Source organism: Astyanax mexicanus, chromosome 21, assembly GCF_023375975.1.
Source record: "Astyanax mexicanus isolate ESR-SI-001 chromosome 21, AstMex3_surface, whole genome shotgun sequence".
Taxonomy (NCBI): Eukaryota; Metazoa; Chordata; class Actinopteri; order Characiformes; family Acestrorhamphidae; genus Astyanax; species Astyanax mexicanus.
In genome coordinates, this window is record NC_064428.1 from 32780060 (window position 1) to 32805175 (window position 25116).

At 37.2% G+C, this 25116-nt stretch overlaps 1 protein-coding gene across 7 annotated transcripts in view; it reads left to right on the top strand.

The window, feature by feature from the left end:
* The window catches only part of nfixa (nuclear factor I/Xa), a 189875-nt gene that overhangs the window by 13350 nt on the left and 151409 nt on the right, over positions 1 to 25116 (top strand). For 6 of the 7 annotated variants that reach the window (XR_007427942.1, XM_049469463.1, XM_049469469.1 and 3 more), the window contains exon 2: positions 10660 to 10743. Coding sequence is in view for 6 of the 7 variants with exons in the window: in XM_049469463.1 (XP_049325420.1) it covers positions 10660 to 10743 (84 nt within the window). In the remaining variant the exon portion in view is untranslated. Of the gene's footprint in view, positions 1 to 10659; positions 10744 to 19959; positions 20095 to 25116 lie in introns of those variants that run through there. The other variant, XM_049469465.1, reaches the window with a different exon arrangement.

Below are 25116 nucleotides of genomic sequence, written 5' to 3' on the forward strand. Positions count from 1 at the left end.
TATCGGCCTGTAAGTCTGTGCTGCTTTGCCTGGCTAGCATTAGCTAGATGCTAAGCGCTAACTCTCTCAGAGGTGAGTTTTATCAGCCTGTAATCTGCTTGTTTACCGTGTTAAAACAAGCTACGGGGGACGAATCGCTAGCTAATATCTCACTGTCTTACCAGAACACGCAGGATTACTCAGTGTAACGCTGTCGTTTAAGTTTGGGTTAACTTTACTAGTTTAGGTGACTAGCTAGCGTGCTAGCGGATAGCTATGCTAACGCTGGTGCAGCAAGCCTTAGTGGACATCTGGAAATCTAAGCTTACTGTAAATAAACTGAAGCACGTTACTCACCCAAATAAACAGTTTTCAGGAGAGGAATCTGTGTAGATTAATATCCAGCACTCGTTTGACTTTGAAAGAGCTAGATTTATATATACTGAGACGCTCCACCGGCAAGCGACCACCCCCGGTGGGGGAAGGGAAACATGGCGCCACCCCTGTTCACTTTGATATAGGCACCCTTTCTAGTGTCACTTAACGCGCCTTATAATGCGATGCGCCCTATGTATGGAAAAATAGCAGAAAATAGGCGTTCTTTGATAGTGCGTCTTATAATACGGTGCGCCTTATAGTCCGAAAAATACGGTACCCTTAATTTTAGAAGAAACAGTGAATGAGCTGGTGTCTCAATACTTTTGTCCATATTGTATATCTTTGTTGTTTGTATATGTAATCAATAATACTTGTACCTTTGTTTCAGTAATTTAGTTCAAAATGTAATGTAAAAAAAAATAATAATAATAACTATATATATATATATACTGTATATATATATATATATATATATATATATATATATATGCATTACACACAGAGTGATGTATTTTAAACTTTTATTTCTTTTTTTGTTGATGATTATGGCTTACAGCCAATGAAAACCAATTGGTACTTTTGGTACTGCTTGCGGTCTAGAGTGAAGTTTTTTACAATCAGTGATGGTTTGGAGAGACATGTCATCTGCTGGTGTTGATCCACTGTGTTTTATTATCAAGTCTAAAGTCAGTGGTAGGTTTATTTCTTTGCCCTCCCGAAGAGTTTGGGAAAAATGTACAGCAGAGAACCAAAATTAAACTAGAATAATGCTAGAATGCTAGCATAATAAGGGTTTTAATACAGTTTAGGATCTCGAAAGCAAGAGTTCCTTTGCAGTTCAAGTGGTTTCTGATGTTTAACGGAGTGGAAAAGCATTAGGAGCATGTCTGCTAAAGTGCTAGTTAGCGTTATTGGAATGTAATGCTAACTAGCTTCTACTGTGGGTTTTCTCATTGTTAGCCGTGTTAGCAGTAGCTTTAAGTTTAGTACTTAATGAAAATATGCCTCTTTTCTCACATTAACTGATATGATATGTGGACAGAGCTCAGTGGCATCAGTGTGTAGAAGACTCTGAGAGTAGCTGAAATGGCGGCTAGTTCTCGAACTGCAGCTGATAGGTTGATGGCTTGTCCTGGTGCCAGGGTTGTCATGGCTGCCACGGTGTCCTGTGGAGATCGGTGTGTAGCTGCAGTAACTTGTTTGTGGCTGTAACATTTACTGAAGTGAAAAAAATCTTATAGTACGGAACAGCAGAATTGAAAAAAGTGAGGTTTTGGACTTCAAGAACCACCAAAACAGCATCAAAGCTCATTTGCAAGTATATTTCCTTAGTAGGTGTTTTGCAATTCCCACATTTTACTTTCAGCTTACGTTCTTCCAACACTCCAAAACTATCTAGAGTGACCATATTTTGGTTTTCAAACAAAACTGTTGTTCAGTCTGGTTTGGATTATGTGGTTGAGGGGCTTCAATTGTTATAAATTAATATTAAAGTCATCCAGACTGTGAAGGAACATATAAGAAACCAATTAGTAACATAAAAATGTTAAACAAACCAAAATACTTTGGCTTTTAGGTGCTCTTGGTTGGAGTGCTGTTAACTGAGACTGGTGATGAACTGGGATGGTCCTGATGAGTGCCAGTTCCATCATTATAATGTTTTTGACAGTCTTTTGCAACTCCACTTGATGATACTTTCTTACTTTCTTTAAGTTCTTGACATTTTTCGGACTGACTGGCCTTCATTTTTTCTTTATATATTCATTTGTCTTTACTTAGTTGAGTATTTCTTGCTTCTCATAATCTGGATTAAAACATAAGTCAAATAGAGCTATTATTCACTGTATCCCTGTAACTCTACCTCTTCACTACTTTACAACTGATGCTCTCAAACAAATTAAGAGGAAGAAATTCAAGTAATTACCTCTTGATGAGTTCAGCACAGCTGTTAACTGAAAGCCTGAATTCCAGGGGACTCAACCTCATAAAGCTGACTCAGAAAATCCAGTAAAGATGTGCAAAACTAATCTAATAATCTAAGCAAGAGGAGCTACTTTGAAGTATATAAAATATAAAACATATTCTGATGTATTTAACTTTTAATTTTTTAGTTTACTTAATAATTCCATATGTTTTTCCTTAAAGTTTGGATGACTTTAGTATTAATCTACAGTTTAGGACATTAAAACAAAAACTGAATCTAAGGTCTGTCCAAACTTTTGACTGGTACTGTACATTTTCTGTACAATTATGTTTAGAAACATTTCAAGTCAAGTCAAGTAGTTTTATTGTCAAAACTTTGGATTGAATTGGATTGAAATTACGTTACTCTTTTTCCCAACATTACAACAAAAAGCAAGATATAAATATAAAAGAAGAATGAGAGATACGTGATAGCATGACAAAGACGGATTAAAACACTGCAGGACTTACAGGACAAAAAAACACAAAAACACTGTTTTCTCTAGAGGAAGAGTAGCCACTGCATGTGCACACACCGCCATCTTGGATCAGTTACTTGGGTATTATTGTGTTACCGTAATTTCTGAGTCTGAGTTCAAATTAAGATCAAATATTTGTATTTTTAAATACTGTGCATTCAATAAGACAATAGTTTTCATTGTTACTTCCAATTATTGGGCATCCTCCAACCTTGACCCTAATGGCTGCCACCAACACACACTTCACACTTTCATCACTCGTGTGATTGGATGGGGGATGGATCCTCCACCTGTGAGGACAGAACTGAAACAAACTCTCAGAAAGTCCGTCAAGAACACCTTTTTTATCCTTTTGTGAAGTAAAAAAAAACCTCGCTCACACTCGCGCTAACCTTTAGCAATTAGCACAACGCTTAGCTGTGAAAGCGAGCGGCCTCTCGCGCACCGTCGGCTGACCCGAGCGCTGCGCAAACACGGTGAAAAGAAATGAACATTTCAAATTGAAATGTCGAGGTGCAAAGTGCAGCGCTGCTCCTGGCAAGGCCCGCGCTCCTTTAGCGCCAGCAAGCTAATGTCAAAACCCCCACAATGCATTGCAATAATTAGCAGGCGCACCAGCGTTCCAGCTTCTATGAACCATTAGCGCTCCAACTCTTTCTCTCTCACTTTTTTCTCTCTCTCTCTCTCTCTCTCTCGCTCTGTGTCTCTGTATGTCTCGGGCTCTCTCGCCCGTGCTCTCTGTAGTTCCCTCTGAGACGTCGGTGTGAAAAATCACATTTTTCCAACACTTCTCCCTGAGGTGCTCCTGGCAGACACTCAGAGGAAGGCCGCTTCATCCTTTCATATAGCACTCGTTCTCTCTCTCTCTCTCTCTCTTTCCCTCGTTCTCTCTCTCTCTCTCTTTGATGTGGAAACCGTTGCTGGCGTGCTGCGCCGTCTGTACGTTGCCAGCGAACAAATAAAAATGATGAAAGTAAACAATGGGTTTAATAGTAATGGCCGTGTCGTTTGGAGAGGCAGGGAATGAGGGAAACAACAGAAAGTAGCGGGACAGTAGTTGTACTGATTGTTTCGGGGCCAAATGTTGAGCTTTTGGAACAAGCAGAGGGAGTGTGTGAATATATATATATATATATATATATATATATATGTGTGTGTGTGTAGATGAGTGATTTTAAATGTGTCTAAGGGCCCTATTTTAGCAAACTATAGACAAGCCATCAACTGTGCACCGTGCAGCTTGATTTAGGACATATCAGTTATGTGTTTTTGCTATCATAACGACAGGAAAAGTACACCTTGCGCAGCTCGAAACACACAAATGGCAGGTACTAATTAATATATTTTAAAAAATGACTTTATTTCAGTTATTCAATTCAAATAATATATTATATAGATGTACACACACAGAGTGATGTATTTTAAGTTCAATTGGTACTTTTCGTAGTGTGGGCAGTGTGCCAAGTCCTGCTGGAAAATGAAATCCGCATCTCCATAAACGTTGTTTTCAGCAGAGGGAAGAAGCATGAAGTGCTGTAAGATTTTGTGGGAAAACAAAAAAACTGCACTGACTTTAGACTTGATAATAAAACACAGTGGATCAACACCAGCAGATGACATGTCTCTACAAACCATCACTGATCATGGCTTGATTTTGAATGTGTTTAAGGGCCCTATTTTAGCAAACTATAGACAAGCCATCAACTCTGCACCGTGCAGCTTGATTTAGGACATATCAGTTATGTGTCTTTGCTATCATAACGACGTGAAAAGTACACCTTGCACGACTCAAAACATGTAAAAGGTATGTACGATGTACTAATGCTCTTAATTAATCATGGGTGAATTTGGGGCGTCATTGCCATTCCCTTTAAGAGCCTTTTGCGGATTGCTATTTTAACGGTGCACCGTTTCTGCACTTCTCAGTAGAAGGAGAAAGTTACCTGCTCGTTTACGCTGTGAAGGTGTGCAAGCAGGTTGTTCATGGGAACAGCAATGTTATTTTATTAATTATTCTGTTTACTGTAAATGTTGTAAAAGTTGGGTTTGTGCACTGCTGTGTGTGCTTGTGTGTGTAAAGTGCGGCTAGGATAGAAAGTTAACTGTATTCAAGGCTCCAAATCAGTCAATGTAAAAGCTGTCATGACTCTTAAAAAACTTACTTACTTTTTGCATGCTTTTATATATCCACTTTCTATAAACTACGGACAATATTTCTTCCAAATTCTAAATAAAAATATTGTAATTTAGAGCATTTATTTGCAGAAAATGAGAAATGACTGAAATAACAAGAAAAGATGTAGAGCTTTCAAATCTCAAATAATGCAAAAAAAAGTTCATATTCATAAAGTTTTAAGAGTTCAGAAATCAATATTTGGTGGAATAACCATGTTTTTTAATCACAGTTTTCATGCATCTTGGTGTGTTCTCCTCCACCAGTCTTACACACTGCTTTTGGATAACTTTATGCTACTCACTCCTGGTGCAAAAATTCAAGCAGTTCAGCTTGGTTTGATTGACAGATAGTCATAGTCGATTGAAAGAGAGGGATCAGTGAGAGCAGGTTTCCTGAATCTCACCTCATTCCAAAGCACTCCATTGAAGATCCCCCTCTTCGCCATATGCTCTACCACATATATTCATCTCTCTCTCTCTTTTTATCTCTTTCTCTCACGCTCTTTATCATCCTCTCTCCCTCTCTTTCCCTCCATCCACATCTCCATCTCCATCTCCGTCCCATAAGGGGCTATAGCTGTCATTTGATTCTATTATTCCCAACCAATTAAACATTTTAAACAAAGGACGCCCATTTACTGGCAGCAGAAAGGAAACCTGTCACAATTAGCACATTTACATACATCTCTATTGACTCCAATTAGGTCACGAGCTCCCATAGCCGGCTTTGAATCGCTCTCTCTTTCTCTCTCTTTCTCTCTCCGCTGAGCCTCTAAAATGTTAATTAAGGCGGGGGAACTCCAGATTCTGGCTAAGGGCTGGCCATATGGGCCCTGCATATGCTCCATATATATACACGCACCATATATAATTAATAGAGTGGCCCTCTCAGCGAGGAGAGCGAGCGTCTGGCGAGGACATTTCTCTACACTCGCCGGGACCCACGGAAACGCCGGATTAACCCTCGCCGATCCGAGCGGGAGCCGATCCGCCGCCTCCGGCTCCGCTGGAGTCTATTTAACAGCCGCTTACGTCAGCGGGCGAGCCGCTCTGTTTGGGAAAACACTGGGGAACCCAATAAAGGTGCACCGGGCTCGACCTTTCCTTTGACCCTTTGTCAAGTTTGACAGCGGATTGAGTTGCGCAAAGCTCGGCGGACGCATTGTGGACGTCGGCCCGCTAATTTGATTCTATGTTTGGCCCCAACCCGCACAATAGGCCAGTGTTGTTACGCCGCATGCTGCATGCAGGAGCAGTGAATGTGTGCTTTAGACTGAGCTGAATTCCTAATGAGCTGTGCTAAAGCTGTGCATCTCTGTGCAACCAAGGCCTCGCCTGACTCCTGTGCTAGACCTCTGGTAGACTTAGAGTGGCCATATTTAGTTATTTTAAACAAGATGACACTGAAGAAACATGGGCGTCTGTCATGGTTAGGATGTGGTGTATAAATGAGTGAGTGTGGCTAAGGAGCCAGAAGGTAACATAGACAAAACGAGGGCACCCTGAAACACTGGAATCCATTTATACACATCACCATTCCACTATAGTGCATCCTGTTCTACTAATGTGTAATGTGATTAAAAATCATTTAAAAGGCAAAAATGTTTTCTTGTACCACTCTCTTGTACCACATGACGTTTTCTTTTAATTATAATGTAAAACAATCAATACTTTCATTAAGAAAAGTTAGATAGAGTCAAACTGGTTTGTGTTTATGTACTAAATAAAATACGCCCTCTCTTATTCAGTACACAGATAACCTGGATGAATGGAAGATTTCTAGCAAAGCATTTCTAGCTAGCTTTATAGACTAAAAGACAAACTAAAAAAACTCTTTCTTTTTTTTTATTTTTGAAATCTGTCAAAAATTCTTGCTGAGAAAGAAATGCACATTTGAACTGTTTTTTTAATATATTTTTTTGTTTGTTTGTTTTTGTTAATGTTTTGCAGTCATAGAAATGCTGACCTTGAATAAAAGTGTGTTTATCTGTCTGAAATTGACAAAGACAACCTGAGTAAATATAAAAAGCTCTTTTTTTTATAAGTGATAATTTTATTTATTTAAGGAAAACAAAATCCTACCCAATCATAATCAGACTTTAACTAGGCCACTTCAAAATCTTGATTTATTTTTTAAGCCATTCAGAGGTGAACTTGTTTGTGTGCTATGGGTCATTGTCCTGCTGCAGAACCCAAGTACACCTAAGCTTGAAGTCAGAAACAGATGGCCGGATTCTGATTCTCCTTCAGGATTGTCTGGTAAACAGCAGAACTGGTAAAATCCAGATCCTGAAAGCAGCCCCAGATCATCACACTACCACCTGCAGTTCTTTAAATGTTGTTTTTGGTTCTTATGTGACCTCCTGGATGAGTTGTCCATGCCCCTTTGGAATAATTTGAGTTGGCCGGCCACTCCTGGGAAGGTTCACCAGTGTTCCATGTTGTTTTCTCCATTAGTGAATAATAATAGCTCTCACTGTGGTTCTCTGGAGTCCTAAAACTTGAAAGCTAGAATAACTTTATAACCTTTTCCAGACTGATAGATGATCAATGACTTGTTTTCTCATCTGTTGTTGAGTTTCCTCAGATGGGGGTATAATAATAATGTGCCGCTTTTTGAGATCTTTTATCTGCTTCATGTTTTCAGAAAGGTTCTATGTAAGTGATTTACTGATGATTCTAGGGGTCTGGCAGTAATCAGGCCTGGTTGTGATTAGTAGTGAAATTGAACTAATTAATCACACTTTTTCACAAAGGGCTAGATTGGTTTGAATAGGTTTTTTTTGGCAAGATAAATGAAATAATCCTTTATAAAGTGCTTTATAGATTTACTTAAGTTATAGTTGTCTGATATTAAAGTTTGATTGATAATCTGAAAAATATAACTATGACAAAAATGCAAAAACAAAAGAACAGATCCTTTTTTTTAATGCCACTGTATATATGTAATAATAAACATGCAGTGCCATAAAACGCAAATTTTTATCCTGAGTACCTCGGACAGCACAACACGTCTGGTCTGGCCTAAATATTTGGGTAGTCTACAGTCACTGGCAGGAATCTGCCGCCTGTCCTCTCAGCTGGAAGCCGGCGCGTCCATAACCACCATCCCGCCGGCCATTCGGACCTGGCCACCAACAGCCTAGCCTAAAATGGCTGCCATTTTATATTATTCCTGCCCTGTATGCCAGCTCCCCCGCGCCACGCTGACGTCAACACGGTGAAAAAGGTGATTTTTTTACCCAATTTTACCCAAATCAAGCTCCCGCGACCGAGATACACCAACACAGATCATCAGACATCACTTCACATTAGCCGAGCGAGGCGTTAGCATGTCGCGGCTAAGCCTCTATAAAAACGCATGGGAGAGAAGCCGAGAGCGCTAACCTCTCATTGGGAGGATATGAATAGCCTTTGTTTTTCACCACTCCCCTGCTCTACTGCAAGTGCCAATAGCTGGAACTTATTATGAGCTGTGTGAGTGTGTGTGTTATGAGTGTGTGTGTGTGTGTTAATATGGGGGCCTATTTATGCATGAAGACATACAGTATATATTTGTGGTTGGGTTTAAGTACATTTTTGTGTGTATATGTATGTGTGAGTGTGTGTGAGTGCGCAAATGAACATGTGCCCAAGTAAATGAATTAGTTCATTTGAATGCATGCATCTGTATGCATGAACGTGTGCGACTGTGTGTGTGTGTGTGTGTGTGTGTGTGTGTGTGTGTGTGTATACATATATGTGTGTGTGTGTGTGTGTGTTTCAGCTGGTGCCAGGTAGATGGTGGATAACTGGTGGCTGTTTTTTGGCTTGGCTGGACAAGTACCAGGTGTGGTTTGTGACTGTGTGTGGGTGTGTGTGTGTGTGTGTGTGTGTGCGTGTGTGTGTGTGTGTGTGTGTGTGTGCGTGTGTGTGTGTGTGTGTGTGTGTGATGGAATAGGATTTTGCCGGATTCTCCGGCCACACTATTCACTTCTTTTCAAAGAAAATTATTTGGCCTTATCCTTATCTATCTATCTATCTATCTATCTATCTATCTATCTATCTATCTATCTATCTATCTATCTATCTATCTATCTATCTATCTATCTATCTATCTATCTATCTATCTATCTATCTATCTATCTATTCTCTCTTTTTCTCTCTCTCTCTCTGTCTCTCTCTCTCTCGCTATCTCTCTTTTCTATCTATTCTCTCTTTCTGTCTCTCTCTATCTATCTATCTATCTATCTATTCTCTCTTTCTGTCTCTATCTATCTATCTATCTATCTATCTATCTATCTATCTATCTATCTATCTATCTATCTATCTATCTATCTATCTATTCTCTCTCTCTAGCTATCTCTCTTTTCTATCTATCTATCTATCTATCTATCTATCTATCTATCTATCTATCTATCTATCTATCTATCTATCTATCTATTCTCTCTTTCTGTCTCTCTCTCTCTCTCTCTCTCTCTCTCTCGTTCTCTCTCTCGCCTTGCTAATGCGTCTCAAAGCATACAAATGAACTGGCTTGAATGGAAACCTTTAAAACACACACACACACACACACCTCTGAATTGAACTACACTCTACAGAAAACGTTGCATTTTCTCTTTTACTATTATGACATCACGTCAGTCTTCATAAACAAAAACTCTTCTGCAACTGTGACATCACAATGTCTGTGGTATTAAACAAAGCCTTCTTTACTATTATGACATCACACCAGCTTAAAAAAATACATCATGACATCATTATGATGATATTTTTCTATGAGGACATAACAGTACCAGGGTAAACAATAAACAATGCTCTTTTTTACATTGTGACATCACAGTGTCTGTAGCATTAAACAAAACCTCCTTTACTATTATGACATCGCAACACCATTAAAACCTTTTTCTTTATGACATCACAAAGATCTTTTTTTTAGTATGCCATCATATCATGGTTAATAAACAAAAGCTCTTTTGCTACTGTGTGACATCACAATGTTTCTGGTATTAAACAAAATCTTCTTTACTATTATGACATCACACCAGCTTTAAAAATGCATTAAATTCCAAGTTTACCCTGCATCTTTTTTAATTTAATTTTAGAGAATAAAACAGCAATGTTTGTTTTATTGAAACACATACCTATAAATGTGACTACACAATGTCTGTGGTATTAAACAAAATCTTCTTTAATATTATGACATCATACCAGCACTTAAAATACGTTAAAGCACTTTTTTCTCTTTTTCTCATTATGATATCACAAAGATCTTTTTCTAGTATGACACCATATCAGGGTTAATAAACAAAAGCTCTTTTGCTACTGTGACATCACAATTTTTGTGAGATTAAACAACATATTCTTTACTATTATATTATTATTATGACATCATTTTTTTTTTACTAATTTCACATCACACTGTTCCAGTATCAGTGTAATTGAAGCAGTGTTTTAGATGAAAGGAACAGTAATAGGTTAAATCTTATTATAACAGGATGATCTGTAATGTTGCTGTATCTGTAATTGTGAGTAGTGTGTAAACGTGATAAAACCGTGCGAGTGAATGTGTTTTAGATGAGCTTTCGTCTGCCGCTGCCTTTGTGTGTGAGTGTGAGTGTGAGAGCTGGTTTCTGAGTGTCTGAGGCGTTTAGATAAGAGCTCTGCTGAATCGTGAAATGAAGTGTCTCTCATGTCTGACTTGCAGGCCACAGAATCCTATCTGGTGCATGAAGAGGCGAGCCGAGGAGCCGGACTAGCGGAGTGCTTCCTCGTTCCAGACACTTACAGGGTACTCCCGCTCTTCCTTTCCTTTATTTCACTGATTGCTTTATCTGTCTGCTCTCAAAGCTGCTCATCATCTCTTTCATGGCTTCTTTTTTCTGTATGCGAAGGACCAAAGAATGGCAGTGCGCAGCACCAGTCAAAAAGTTTGGACACGCCTTCTTATTCAATTCAGGTTTTTTATTTTTTGTATGTTTTTTTTTCTCCTTTATTGTAAATGAATATATATTCTGAAGCGATTCAGAATATGAAGGAACACATAATGAATCATGCAGCAACTTAAAAGTCTTAAACAAACCAAAATACAAAAAAAAGGTTGGTAACTCTTGCTCTTGACTCTTTCCTGCAGGGGCGGTCCTAATGAGTGCCAGTTTAATCATTGTAACCATGTTCTTGATGGTCTTTGCAACTACACTTGAGAATTTTTTGGATTGACTGACCTTCATTTTTTTCTTAACATCAGTTTTTTCTTTATATAGCTGAGCAGTTCTTGCAATAATAAAGCAATAATACAAATCCATGAGAGAAAGTGCTATAGCGTGTAATATTGGAACGGCTGAGTGCCGTAGAGCAGCACAGCAGTGCCAATATTACACGTTATAGCATGAACCTTGAGTGTATTATTGCTTTATTATTGCAAGAACTGCTCAACTATATAAAGAAAAAAAGTGACTTTAAGAAAAAAATGATGGTCAGGAAATCTGAAATTTTTTTGTAGTTGCAAAGACCATCAAAAACATGGTTACAATGATGAAACTGGCACTCATCAGGACCACCCCTGCCGGAAAGGGCCAGGAGCAAGAGTTACAAGCCTAAATGCTTCAATTTTTTTCGTTTTGTATTTTGAATTGTTTAACACTTTTACTACAGTTACTACATGATTCCTTGTGTGTCTACTACAGTTTCATTGTCGCAGCTTATGAAAAGATTTTGAGTTAAAGAGGACGAAAAATGTACAATCTGTTTGGTTATGAAAACTCTTTGGATTAAAAGTGCTGCATCGTTGCTAGGTTACCTGTTGTAATGGCCAGTTGATATTAATGTGCACACTGTACCTTTAAGAGACACTTACGCCAAGCGTGCATGACGTACATGGGAGTAATACATGGAGAGCTTCGGCTACAGTGCATTACCGGCTGATAACGTCACTCATAAAACGTCCTTAGCCAATCACATTAGAACATTACTCAAATAGAGCTATTATTCACTGTATACCTGTAACTCTACCTCTTCACTACTTTACAACTGATGCTCTCAAACACTTTATTAAGAGGAGCAAGAAATTCAAGTAATTAACTCTTGATGAGTTCAGCACAGCTGTTAACTGAAAGCCAGGTGAATGAGAAAATCATTCATAAAGCTGAATGAGAAAATCCAGCCAAGATGTGCCATGTTGGGTCCAATCTTTTGACTGGTACTGTGCATTTACAAATCTGTGTATTTTCCTGTGTATTATACAGCCAAACTGAGTCATTTTTAAAAAAAGCGTTAACAGAAATAGGGTTAAAATTAGATATCGGATATCGGATGACCGCGGCCAATCCACTTAACGATCCATATTCCAGTCCGCAGCTTGAACTGGACAATAAACCCCTAAAACCTTAACACAAACACATCACTGATCCGGATTCCAGTTCCACAGTTTACCCTGAACCCCCAGCAGCTTCAGTCTGTGGGTGATTGAAAAAATGTTGATTATTTGGAGATTTTTTACTTTGGAAACGACGAACAGCAAAGTCAACAGATCAACACCAGCAGTCTGTTAGCCTAGCTAGCACTGAACCGACAGCAGCTGCATTCTGGTTATGTAAAGGTATAACTTAACTACATACTGTAGTAAACTATAGTCATAATCCACATATTCTATAAAACCACAGGATCTACAAACACTAACCAGCACAAACACACCCATCTGTTATTAAAAACAGTGATTAATTCAGCTCAGAAATACGGTTAGCTTCGCCAGTTAGCCGTTAGCCTCTCCATTAACATCAGCATTTCGTCTGCTATCCTAGCTAACAATGAGCTGTCAGCTGAATTCAACAACTCAAGTAAACTACAGCCATAATCCACATCTAATATCAAACCACAGATCCGTCCCACTCTAACCAGCACTAAGAAATCATTATTTTAGTTATTAAAAAAAACACAACACAGTCATTAATTCAGCTTTCAAAACACAGTTAGCATCGCCAGTTAGCCGTTAGCCATTAGCCATTGCAGCTAATCCACTTTGCTACGTGTCAAAATAAAAGTCTCCTGCACAACCAGCGCAAAAAGATGTGTCTAGAGCCCTGTATTTAATATTTAATAATAATATTTAACATATTTCACTTTTTTAAAATATTTTATTTAAAATAAAAGTGTGTCAAATAAATCACTTTGAAATGCATTTACATTAAATACACTAAGAAAGTGTATCGTCCCATCCCTTTTTTTTCACTACTATTTTATTAAATTTTAATTGTTTTATTTGTTTTATATTACTATATAAATTTATATTTTGCTGTTTTATTTAATTTTATTGTGAAGCACTTTGAGCTGCATTTGTATGTATGAAAGGTGCTATATAAATAAAGTTTATTATTATTATTATTATTATTATTATTATTATTATTTTCACTAGTTAAAATGCTCAAGAAGAAGCACGTGTTTTGCTGCAATACTTGTGTAGATGTGATGAAAAACAGTTAAGTTAATTAAAATTAGTTAGGACAATTATTCATTTTTTTTTTCTGAAAACTCATGAAAACCGGAGAGGATCATATGTGGAAGTAAATGTAGGATACGTCCCTATTAAACCCCCCTGTTTCCCACAGTGCCAATGCCTTTGAGGACGGACTTATTGTTGGGTGTTTACTGAAACGCCGGGCAGATAATAATGGCACTTGAGGAATTAGCAGGTATTGGACTTTGATTTGAATGGCGTGAATGGTGAATGGGGCATTTGGTTAATTCGCCGTCTCGCCAATGGAGCTGGACTTTGAGTTAGATAAACAAACGAGCAATTCATTCACAGGTGGCCGGGCTTTAATGCCGCATTCAGATTAATGAATGGGATATCTGATTTGTTCCATAACCTGGATTTGAACTGGGCTAATGAGACATGATATGATGTCAGGGTCCGTGCGGATCACGGGCAGAACCCGTGGGTTTGGAGGCGCGTAGTGTGTTAGTGTGTGTGTGTATAGTGTGTGTGTAGTGTGTGTGTTAGCGTTATACATACAGCTGTGCTGCTATTTAGAACCACCTTATCTGCACAAAACATCATTACCATCACATTTAAGAGCCAGCCATATGGGAGGGATTAATGGTAAACGTGTGAGTGTGTGTGTGTGTTTGTGTGTGTGTGTGTACGTGCATTTGAGTGTGTGTTTAAACGTGTGTTGGAAGGGAAAACCACATGCTCTAACTATATATGCTGCTCTTGTGTGTTTTAATGGGAGCATTACCCACTGAAACCACTAACCTCCAGTTCTTGTTTCTGGACCCCTACTTAGCTGGAGGCTGTGTGTATTTGTGTGTGTGTGTGGGGGTTTTAATGTGTGTGTGTGTGTATGAAAGAGAAAGAGAAAAAGAAAGAGAACGAGGGTTGCGTGTGTACGAATAAAACCCTTTCTTTGCTCGTAAAAAATGAAATGATTTTTTATTTCACCTCATACTGTTACTGCTATTAAGCCGCATGTGTGTGTATATGTAAATGTGTGTATAAGTGTGTGTATATGTGTGTAGTGCACACATCTTTGGCTAGTCAGCGCAGCACAAAGAGCTTGAATTTTTGGGCTGGTGCCCTTTCTGGGTGTGGTAAAGAAAAAAGGGGTCCAAGCACTCTCACCCCTTTGTGCCCCCGTCTCTTATTCTCAAACTCTCCATACTGGATTCGTTGGGCTCGAGCCTGGAACTGTAGGCTACCTAAAACCCCAGCGCGCTCGCTCCGGCTCCACATCCTGCTGAGCTGACCTCAGATCAACTTTCTTCGCACGTTTTCCTCAGGACGTGTTTTTTAACTGCTTAAAACGACAGATTTTTTTGCCAAAACGAATTTTCTGATTGCTCTAAAACCGTTTCAATCAGACTTTTAAGCAACATTATGAGGCTAACATAGTTAAAACAAGCATTTTCACGCAATTAGCATAGAGCTAGTTCCTTGCCAATTGTGTGCTAAACACAAAACATACTGTAAGGTACTCTCTGGAAAAGGTACAGCTCTAAAACAAATCGCTTCAGTTTCTTAATCAGTTTCTCTGATTTTGCTATTTATAGGTTTATGTTTGATAAAAATGAACATTGTTGTTTTATTCCATAGACTACAGACATTTCTCCTGAATTCCAAATACAAATTTAGAGCATTTATTCACAGAAAATGAGAAATGGCTTAGAAATAACAAAAAAGTTATATAAATAATAATGCAAATAATCACAGTTTTCATGCAACTTGGCATCATGTTCTCCTCCACCAGTCTTACACACTGCTTTTGGATAACTTAATGCTACTCACTCCTGGTGCAAAAAATCAAGCAGTTCAGTTTGGTTTGATGGCTTGTGATCATCCATCTTCCTCTTGATTATATTCCAGAGGTTTTCATTTTGCTAAAATCAAAGAAACTCATTGTTTTTAAGTGCTCTCATTTTTTCCAAAGCTGTATATATACCGTATTCTAATCTTACAATAATAGTGCAGGTTTAGCAGGTTAGTACACAAATATTAATGCACTAACATGTTTTTGTACTATTAGGTAGTGATAAAATCTGTGGTATGCTAACATGTCAGAGCTCTTCTCCAGTTCTCCTTTCACAGTAGTTTACCTCAGAACATACAACAACTCAACTGCTTAAAAGTTCAGTCAAACTAATTTTTTACTTACTCAGTATTTTCTATTTTCCAATCAGGCGAGAGTTTTATGATTTATGTTGATGTAGCTAAATTAAACATGTTCACCAATTAGAGTGGTGCTACTACTGTCTAAGCCTATAACCACACATTTTCTGCCTTTTTCTTTCAAGTTGTTTGGATGTAATACCTAATAAGTATTTTAGTATTTTATAATAGTCTTGCATATGTGGTTTCACAGTGTAGGTCTGAAATCCAGGAAGAGTTCAGAAATCAATATCCCTGGTTTTTAATAACAGTTTTTATGCATCTTGACATCATGTTCTCCTCCACCAGTCTTACACACTGCTTTTGGATAACTTTAGGCTACTCACTCCTGGTGCAGAAAATCAAGCAGTTCAGTTTGATTTGATGACTTGTGATCATCCATCTTCCTCTTGATTATATTCCAGAGGTTTTCAATTTGGTAAAATCAAAGAAACTCATCATTTTTAGTTAGTTTTAGTTTTAGTTTTGTTTTGTTTTTCCAGATAAAGTGTCTTCCACTTGCTCTTTGCAGTTATACATTCTTACAAGAGGGGTCTCTAAATCCCCAAATCCTCTACATTTACGGAGTATCGCTTTACATATGTCATACAGGATGTCCTTTATACTTTTAGCCATATATTGTATGAATGTTATAAATAACACACAATTATAGCGTGGTATTATAGTCAGTGAAGCTCCTATGATGTTCTACTATATAATCATATATCCCACTATGAATATGAATTTAATTTTAAATCTCTGTATAGAAACGCTGGGGCACGTAAGGGCAGATCAGCATTAATCAGATCACAATCCATCAGGTGCAGGTTAACTTATCCCATATATATATATATATATATATATATATATATATATATATATATATATATATATATATATATATATATATATATATATATATATAAAGCCAGGAGGATCAAAAAGCTCCAGCTAAACGTCTCTCCTGTTACACCCCACGGAGCAATACAGTGACCACAATGGCACGCGCTGTTTTATTCTTGTAACCGTAGACGGCTGTGAAGTATAGCGCAGATTAAATTGACACTTAGAGCTCAGCGGAGGGTTGAGCTTCCAATTTCACAACAAGAGAAAGAGGTGTGTAAGATAAGTCCAGCTGTGTGTGCGTAACGGTGGCCCTGCGGTTTCCACTCAGAAACAGATGTGGGTTTAGAGGAGACCACCCTGCGGTATACGGCGGCGCTGTGGGCCTATATGAGTCAGAAAGAGAGAGAGATCTGGAGAGAGAGAGAAAGAGAGAGAGAGATAGAGATGATTCACCCTTTATAGCCTATCATCATGCGGAACAATGCCGCTATAAAGAGGTGTTGGAGAAAGAGCTTTTGTTTGCCTGTTTTTTTTTCTTGTTGTTTTTTTTATTATTATTTAGCACGTTCTTTAATTTGGCTATTAACGCAACATCTCGTTCACACCGACACAAAACCCACGAGCTTCAAATCTCCACAGTCGTTTGTTTAGTCTGGTACACTTTTAATCAAAATCACAAGTGTTACATTAACACCACAACAGCGAAGCTGAAGCTACGCCGTCTACAGACATACCCTCTAAGTGTTAATTTAACACTGGTGAGGAGTTTGTTACGTCTGAAGGTGATTTTAAAAAGAAAAAAAAAACACACACACAAAAAAAGGGAATCAGACTAAATAATCCACTGAAGACGTCTCTCTTTTGGGCTTTGCATTCATTTAAATTAGATGTTAGCCAATAGTCAAGTTAAGGGACTGTTCTAAAAGCTCTAAAATGCAGAGTACCATGTGTAATTATCATTAAAAAGGCTAATTAATAAAGCTATGTGTTAAAAAAACAGCATTTTCAGGGTATGTACTTTTACAGTACAGATACAGTCCAGTAAACATGCAGTAAAAGCTATTGTTACTGAAACACTGGCTGTTCCTTAACCCTTGTGTGGTATTCATATTTTTGTTACTCGTTTACCTTGTTACTTGTATTTAATTCAGCAAAATTAAGCAATTTTATATTAAAATGCTTTACACATGCTTGCTTCATCTAAATTGCAAGCAATATAAACAGCTTACATGGTTAATATTTGCCCTTTACCTTTCGTATGTTACATTTCTTTCAAAAAGTGAGTAGAATAGTAGTAATTTGTTTAGTTTTAAATTTACAAATGAAGCAATGTTTATTAGCCCTTTTATATATGTTTTTCACAAAAAAAAATGTTTTGATGAGTTTGAGTTAGAAAAAATATTTTTTTAGTATCATTTGATGAAAAATGAAAACGGGTCCCACAGACCCGAACACCACACAAGGGTTAAACCAAATGAAAAGACATCTTGGTCCCTAGAGGAAATTATTTATATGCAACTAACCAACACCGCAAACTAAACGTAATTCTACCCTTAACCTTATCTAAACCTAAACTTTGTATTTACTATGACTCTGACACTGTAGTTTGTGTAGTGACACTGTTTTCTCAATTCTTCTTCGAGCACATGGCATACAGTCCATGTGTCCTTGACAAAACGGCTCCATCATCAGTGTGAATTGTAAAATATGTATGAAAGTCTGCTAAACAGCGCTCCCAGTGGGCAGAAGCTGGAGTGTGAATCGTAAAATATGTAAGAATGTCTGCAAATCAGTCAAATAAAAAGGCTAATTCCAGCCTATAATGCTTCAACAAATAACCCAAATAAAGAGCTGTGTCAGAATTCTAAAAAAAAAAAGTTGTCTAAGAGAAAAGTATTTAACAGAGATTATTTGTTTTGTGACCCACTTCAGCATTGTAATTCAAATTGTACAAAATACATTTTTTTCTGGAACATTGCCTTAAGTTTCCAATTAAATGCTGGTACACGGTGATATTCTGAGAAAATAATCCTGCACTAAAACCCATGATTTTAGAGACTTACCTTTTAAAAAATCTGGCCTACATTTTCTAAGCCTGCAAATAATGATTACATTAAGGATACAATTCTTTGTTTATCCAGTTATTTGATGTCTGTTTGAGTTCACAAAATCCAGTACTGAGGTCTTTACTGTAAAGATACAGCATAATAACCTAATTTGAAGGTGGTAGCTTTGTGTACTTAAAAGCCAGATACTTTAGAAAGTACTGAGTACTTTAATGCATATAAATGTCTTGTACTTATTAAAGTAGTGCATACTTTTCTAGAAAACACAAAATATTTGTTGTGGTTAATTGAGACAAATTACTGAAGCCTCATTGTTTTTTGTAGCGTTGCGCCATTAAAAGGCGGGATATAAGTGATGGGAATCACAGGGCGTAGTCATGCGATACTCTGATTCTGATTCAATACTCGAAATATATGTCGCAAGACAATTCTCTTCGATACTTCATGTCATTTGTGTTGAGGAAGAGGATATTTTATTCTTTATTTATTTATTCTTTTTACATGCACTAAACCATAGCAAAAGTAGCTACATCTTTACCATACATTAAGTTCTCTCTGTAGTACACGCAGCCCAGGAACCAGCCCACAGTTGCATACCTCTTGTTTTGCGTTTTTTTTTTTTAGCACAAAAAACGCTTCTATCACACAAAGCTCTTCTGTAGCCATAATTATCTGATTCTTTGCTCCTCCCCCGCGATGACCTACAAACTCATGCTGGGACCTGGACCATGATTGGTCGGTGACTAACTTTTAGTGTTGCCAGTTCCCGGAGTACAACACAAACGAAGATAACCGCTAAATCTGACATAGTGAACATGGTCAGGGAGAAAAATGTTGTGTAGTCTGAGATTAAGCATTAAGCAAATAACAGGTATATTATGGATTAATTGGACTATAATAAATCAAATATTCTTCACCGCAGCTTTACCCTATGTATTTGATTAGCGCCACCACGTGGAGCAATATAGCAGCAACTTTAGTGAAAGTTAAATTGAGGGGCGAGTCTTCCTTTAAAGCAAATATGTTTCGATACAAATTTGAAAATATATCAAGATGTATCGCGTTATTGATATTTTGGCCCACTCCTAATAGCATGTTGTATAAATTCTTGTTGACTGAATAAGTACTCAATAATATTTTCTGAAACTTTGCTTTAGTTTTCTTGAAATATTGCCCAAATCTGAGCCTCATATATTCTGGCATATATCTCAACCTCGGTTAACCCTCATTATTCAAAACAAGAGTGCACACGTCTTCAGCTGTTTATTCTCCAGATCAGAGAGACAGAGAAAAAGAGAGAGAGATACAGAAAAAAGAGAGAAAACACAGAGAAAGAAAAAGAGAGGGCGGGAGGGAGGGAAAGTTGAAGTTTGCTGGAGTTTGCGAGCTTTCACTTTCTGCCTCCAAGGCGGGGTTTTCAGGCTCGTAGCGTGGAGTAAAAGAGGAGGAGGAGGAGGAGGAGGAGGGTTCTCCCTTCTTCACTGAGCGCGAGCAATGCTCCAGCACGGCGTCCTCACACTCCTCCGTTCCGCGCGCCTCAATGTTCCACTCTGAACTCGCCATGTACTCGCCCTACTGCCTCACACAGGTAAATAACTCACCTGAGCCGCGCGCGGCGGGACCGCGTACATATATATATATATATATATATATATATATATATATGTGTGTGTGTGTGTGCGTGCATGCGTGTTAATGTGTATATATGTGTGTGTGTGTGTGTGTGTGTGAGAGTTTATGGATGTATGTGTTTGATCGCGCGCGCGCGCGAGAGAGGGAAAAAGTGTGTGAAAGTGAGCGCGAGCGTGTGTGTATGTGTATGTGCATGTGTGTTTCCGGACGGTCCGAACGACTTTCGCCTGTCGCGCGCGAGGTTGCTCTTCTGCACGCTTTGATCCTCTTCTGCCGCTTCTTGGGGGGGCACTTACTTGCTTTACTGCCCCCCCAGAACTGCCCCCTCCCTCCTTTCATTCCTTCCTCTCCTTCCCGTTCTGACCCGCGGTGGCATCTTTCCAGCTCGCGCCGCTCCGTGTCGGCGGCGCACATGGGGCAAAATGGCGCTTCTTCTAAATTTTTTATTTATTTTTTTCCTCCAGATTGAGATTTTATTTTAAAGATGTGGAGATGGGGAGGAGTTAAAATTACAATTTTGAATAGTTTTAGGTCCTTTGCATGAATTCAATTGGTGCACGTTGGTGTGACCCAAAAAAAAAACTAAACAAGGAGATGATTCATTTTTTATTTTTTGTTGTTTGTTTAAGGAAATATGCGCGATTTATGCATTATTTCTGGTATAATGTTGTGCAAGTTTTAACTTTTAGTTAAGTGTGTGAACGTGGAGTATATGGAACGACTGTGAGAAGCAGCAGCAGCAAACGCGTTTTTTAAAATATATTATATATGTTTAAAAAATAGTAATAATAAAACAAAGAGGGAAACGTTTTTACAGCTAAGCGGAATTTAGCTATAGCGGTTGTCAGGTATATACTGGTAAATCATATGAAAACTGATGGTTATCTTACCAGTGTTGTCATCGAGAAAAAAAATGAACCGATCAGAGAATCGCACCAATTTGTTGCTCATTTCTTATGATGTACCGAATATAAGCCAACTGGTATTATTTTTATCATTCCGCTGAAAATGTAAAAAAAAAAAAAAAAACGTTTGGTGTTTTACTGTATAAGTAAAAATACTGAATAATTTGTACTAAACAATGATGTTTTTAATTACACAATCAAATCACAATTTGTGAAACTGTTTGTAAATGCAGCAATGATGGAAGTGGACAATTTAAATAAAACCTGCAATAAACCTCTTCGAAATACTTGGCTTTTGGCCAAAAGTTTCATTTTAATTTGTTTAGGTTTTGTCCAAAATGTTTATGTTGGTGCATCCCTATTATTTTCAGAGTTTAACGAATCAAACAATTAACCGATTCATTGATAAATCAGCAGATTAATCCATAATGAAAATACAAATTGTATTTTTTTTGCTATCATAGTTATCATACCGTAAACAGCCCATGCCATTGCAATCTTAGTAAATATAAAGTAAATAAAGTCTTGTAGCCTAATAACTTGAGGTTTTTAATAGTTTTTTTGTCTAAAGCTTAAGTGAAATTGGTGCTTAGTGGTGTAAACAATAAACAATGCTATCATTGTTTATTGGTAGGTTTCTTTAGGAAATATTAAGCGATTTATGTATTATTTCTGCTAATCCACGGCTGTACAAGTGTGTGAGAGTAGATGGGACCAGTTAAAGAAGCAGCAGGACTTTGAAGATAACAGTTAACTCACGCGCTATAGAGGCTTAACGTTAGTGTAACCTTACATGCTCCCAGCCAGCTCGAGACGCCTATATAACGGAGTTAGCGTGACTTTACAGTATAATTGCTTTGGATTGGTGGGTAATTTGACCCACTGGTTTGTTAGGTTGTGTGTTAGTTTATTTGGGTCACCTGTTTTTTCACTGTTTTAACTTTAATTTAACGTGTTTTAATCAGTAATGGCAAATGGGACGTTTTTCTGCACTGTTCTGTGTATTTATCAGCTTTGTCTGCAAGTGCAAAAAAGGTTAGGCAAGTCCACATTTTATTGCATGCATTTTGCTCAGTTTTGTGATGCATGCATAATCAGTGTGTTATAATCCCCCTTTTTTATTTACCAGCTTTGCATGCACGTGCAAAAAAGGCTCTGCCTACAAAAAGTCCAACATATCTAACTTAATTGCATATATTATGTATATATATATTTGAGGTTTGTGCATGCACGCTTGGGAATCTGTAAGCGTTCATGTACACATACATTGTGTTGCACTCGCACCTGCAAAAATACTAGGCTATATATGTTTGGCCTGCATAACCTATTTCAATATATGTATTGCAATTTGTTTTGTGGACACATGCAAGAGAATAGGTTGTAGGCCTATGTATTGAAATACTTCACAGTTCACCAGCTTTGCCTGCACGTGCATGTAGAAAAAAGGGATCTGCAAGTACGTAACCTATGGCCTTTTATTATATGTGTATTATATTTTACATTGTGCATGGATGCATACGTATAAGTTGTAGGCCTATGTGTTACAATGCTATAGTATTTACTATCGTTGCCTGCACGTGCAAAAAAAGCGCTGTACATGTCCAACATGCTTTTTTTTCATTTATCATTACATATATTTTTTATTGCATGCATGCATAATAATAGTTCATTTTAATAGGCGTATTTTGTTGAAAAGGTTTGCATGCACGTAAAAAAAATACCTACTTAGGTAGCCTATAACCTTTGTTTGTTGTTTTCATGTATAATACAGGTGTACGTGATATACTAGCATTTTTGATTGCAAGTGCCAAACAGGCAATGGGATACTTATGTCGGGCTTATAGTGTCTTTTTTAAAAGTTTTGTGCACTAATGTTTGAGCACGTTGTATTTATCTGCATGCTTTATTGTTGTGTCGACTAATGATTGACAAATATGTTAAAATCAATTGTGTCTTTTTTGTGTTCTAAAGCAATAAATGTGCTTCTGATTGTGGTTTATGTTTTGAAATATTGCGCAATGTATTTTGTGCTCAAGCAGAGCTTGTTTGTATTTCCTAATATGCAAACAAGCTCGGCTAAACATTGCTAAATGTAGTCTAAATCACTTAAGCTGAATATTATTTATCACATGATACAACATCTTGCTTATTTTAAGCCTTATGTTTGTTTTATTTTACTGCAGCGACAAAAAAAACGCTTTTATTATCTGTTTCTTATTACTATGATTTGATTATCGGCACGAGCGTATGGTGCTGGCATAAAGTCTGATTTAATAGACTTGATTAAAACGAATGCTAAATAAAGATATGTAAATTCTCAAAAACGCATTTAAAAACTTTACATCATTTTAGCATAAATTTACAGCATGTCAGATTTTTATTGCTTATTTGCTTATGCATTTCTTTATCTGGCAAATCCGTGTCTATGCAAGTATGCCGTCAGCTGGTTGAAACGTGGACTGGAAAAAGGTCATTAAATGCAAAATAATGCAAAACTATTATTTTCTAAAATGCATTATTTATTTTTTGCTCAAGTGCATGCAATGCAAATGTGGGGTTAAAGGAAAAATGAAAGAATGTGCCTTTTTTACGGTAGGGCTCGTGTCCCAGGTTGAAATGCGGCCTAGTCGGAGAACTGGCGGACTAAAATGAAAGAAATAAAAATAGAGAATATATAATCATGTGCGGTGTATATTTTTGCAGCGGTGTGTGTGTATATATGTGTGTATTATTGTTTTAGCTTATAGTTTAATGTGCTGCAGAGAGTCTCGCGGATTTCTTCATGCGGGTTTCTCTCGCTTTTTGACCCCCGCTTGCCTGGCGCTCGGTTCTCTGGCGCTCGGTTCTCTGGCACGTTTCTTTCGTTTTTAGGATATAAAGATTATAATTAAAATTTACTTGATTTAATATGTAGGAAAAAAATAAAGTTTGGAGCTGTAACATTTTAGATATTTTAGATATTAATTTTAATTGTATAAAATCTTTCTTTTTCGCTGCTGTTTCACATTCACACGCACATCATTTTACTGCGTTTAAATATGCATTTTTCACTGTTTATTTTTATATATATTCTCCCTCTCTTTTTCTTCTTTCAGTCTTTTTTTGTTCATTTCAGCTGGGTTGGTCTTCTTGGCCTCGGTTTCTTGGCAGTAAATGTCTTCCATGCTTTTTTCCCGGCCTAGAGCAGACTGGGTCACGGACACACTCAAAAAAATAATTCGTTGGATTTACTTAATCCAGTTATGTCAATTTCCAGTTATGTCAATTTATGTCAATTTCCACACAGTTAATTAAAACAAAAGAAAGAGCATTTTGTTGAGTTTATGTTGGTCGATTTAGTTATCTATACACAAACCTATTAATTTAATCCAAGCTAACTTTGACACCAATATATTGGTTGTAAATAATCTAGTCATGTTGGTTTTACCTAATACAGTCATGTTGAATTTACATAATACAGTTATGTTGTGTTTACATAATACAGCCATGTTGGTATTACAAAAAATAGTCACTTTTGAGTTGTGTCTGATATAATTAAATAATTTATTTAGGATTCAAGTGACTATTTTTTTGTAATACCAACATGGAACGTAATTAAACTCAACATCATAAATAATATGTGATACACAGGAGCTGAAGTAATTGCAGGGTAATTGATACCATGATTATTTATATCATATATAATTATGTGATCATTAAGATTGCATCATATTTAATTGAGAGGTCTATTGAGAGGTAACAGACTGTTGTTTATTGTAACTGTAGATGATAATTATTCATAAACATGCAAAGTGTAATAGAATACAATAGAAAAAAAATTGATAATCTCTGGAAATTTGTCTTTGACTTCACCAGGTTGCACAATATAAGAGTTATAAATAAATAAACAGAAAACACTACCCCCCCCAACCCAAAAACAACCAATCCTATTTTATAAGATTTAATTTAAAGTGAATCCACAAGGAAACAAAATATTAAATTATTTTTGCAAACAGTAAACATGCTTAATTCACGATGCAATTACAATAGTATTTTTTGCAAAGAATAAAAAAAATAGCTTTAGAATTTTAGCA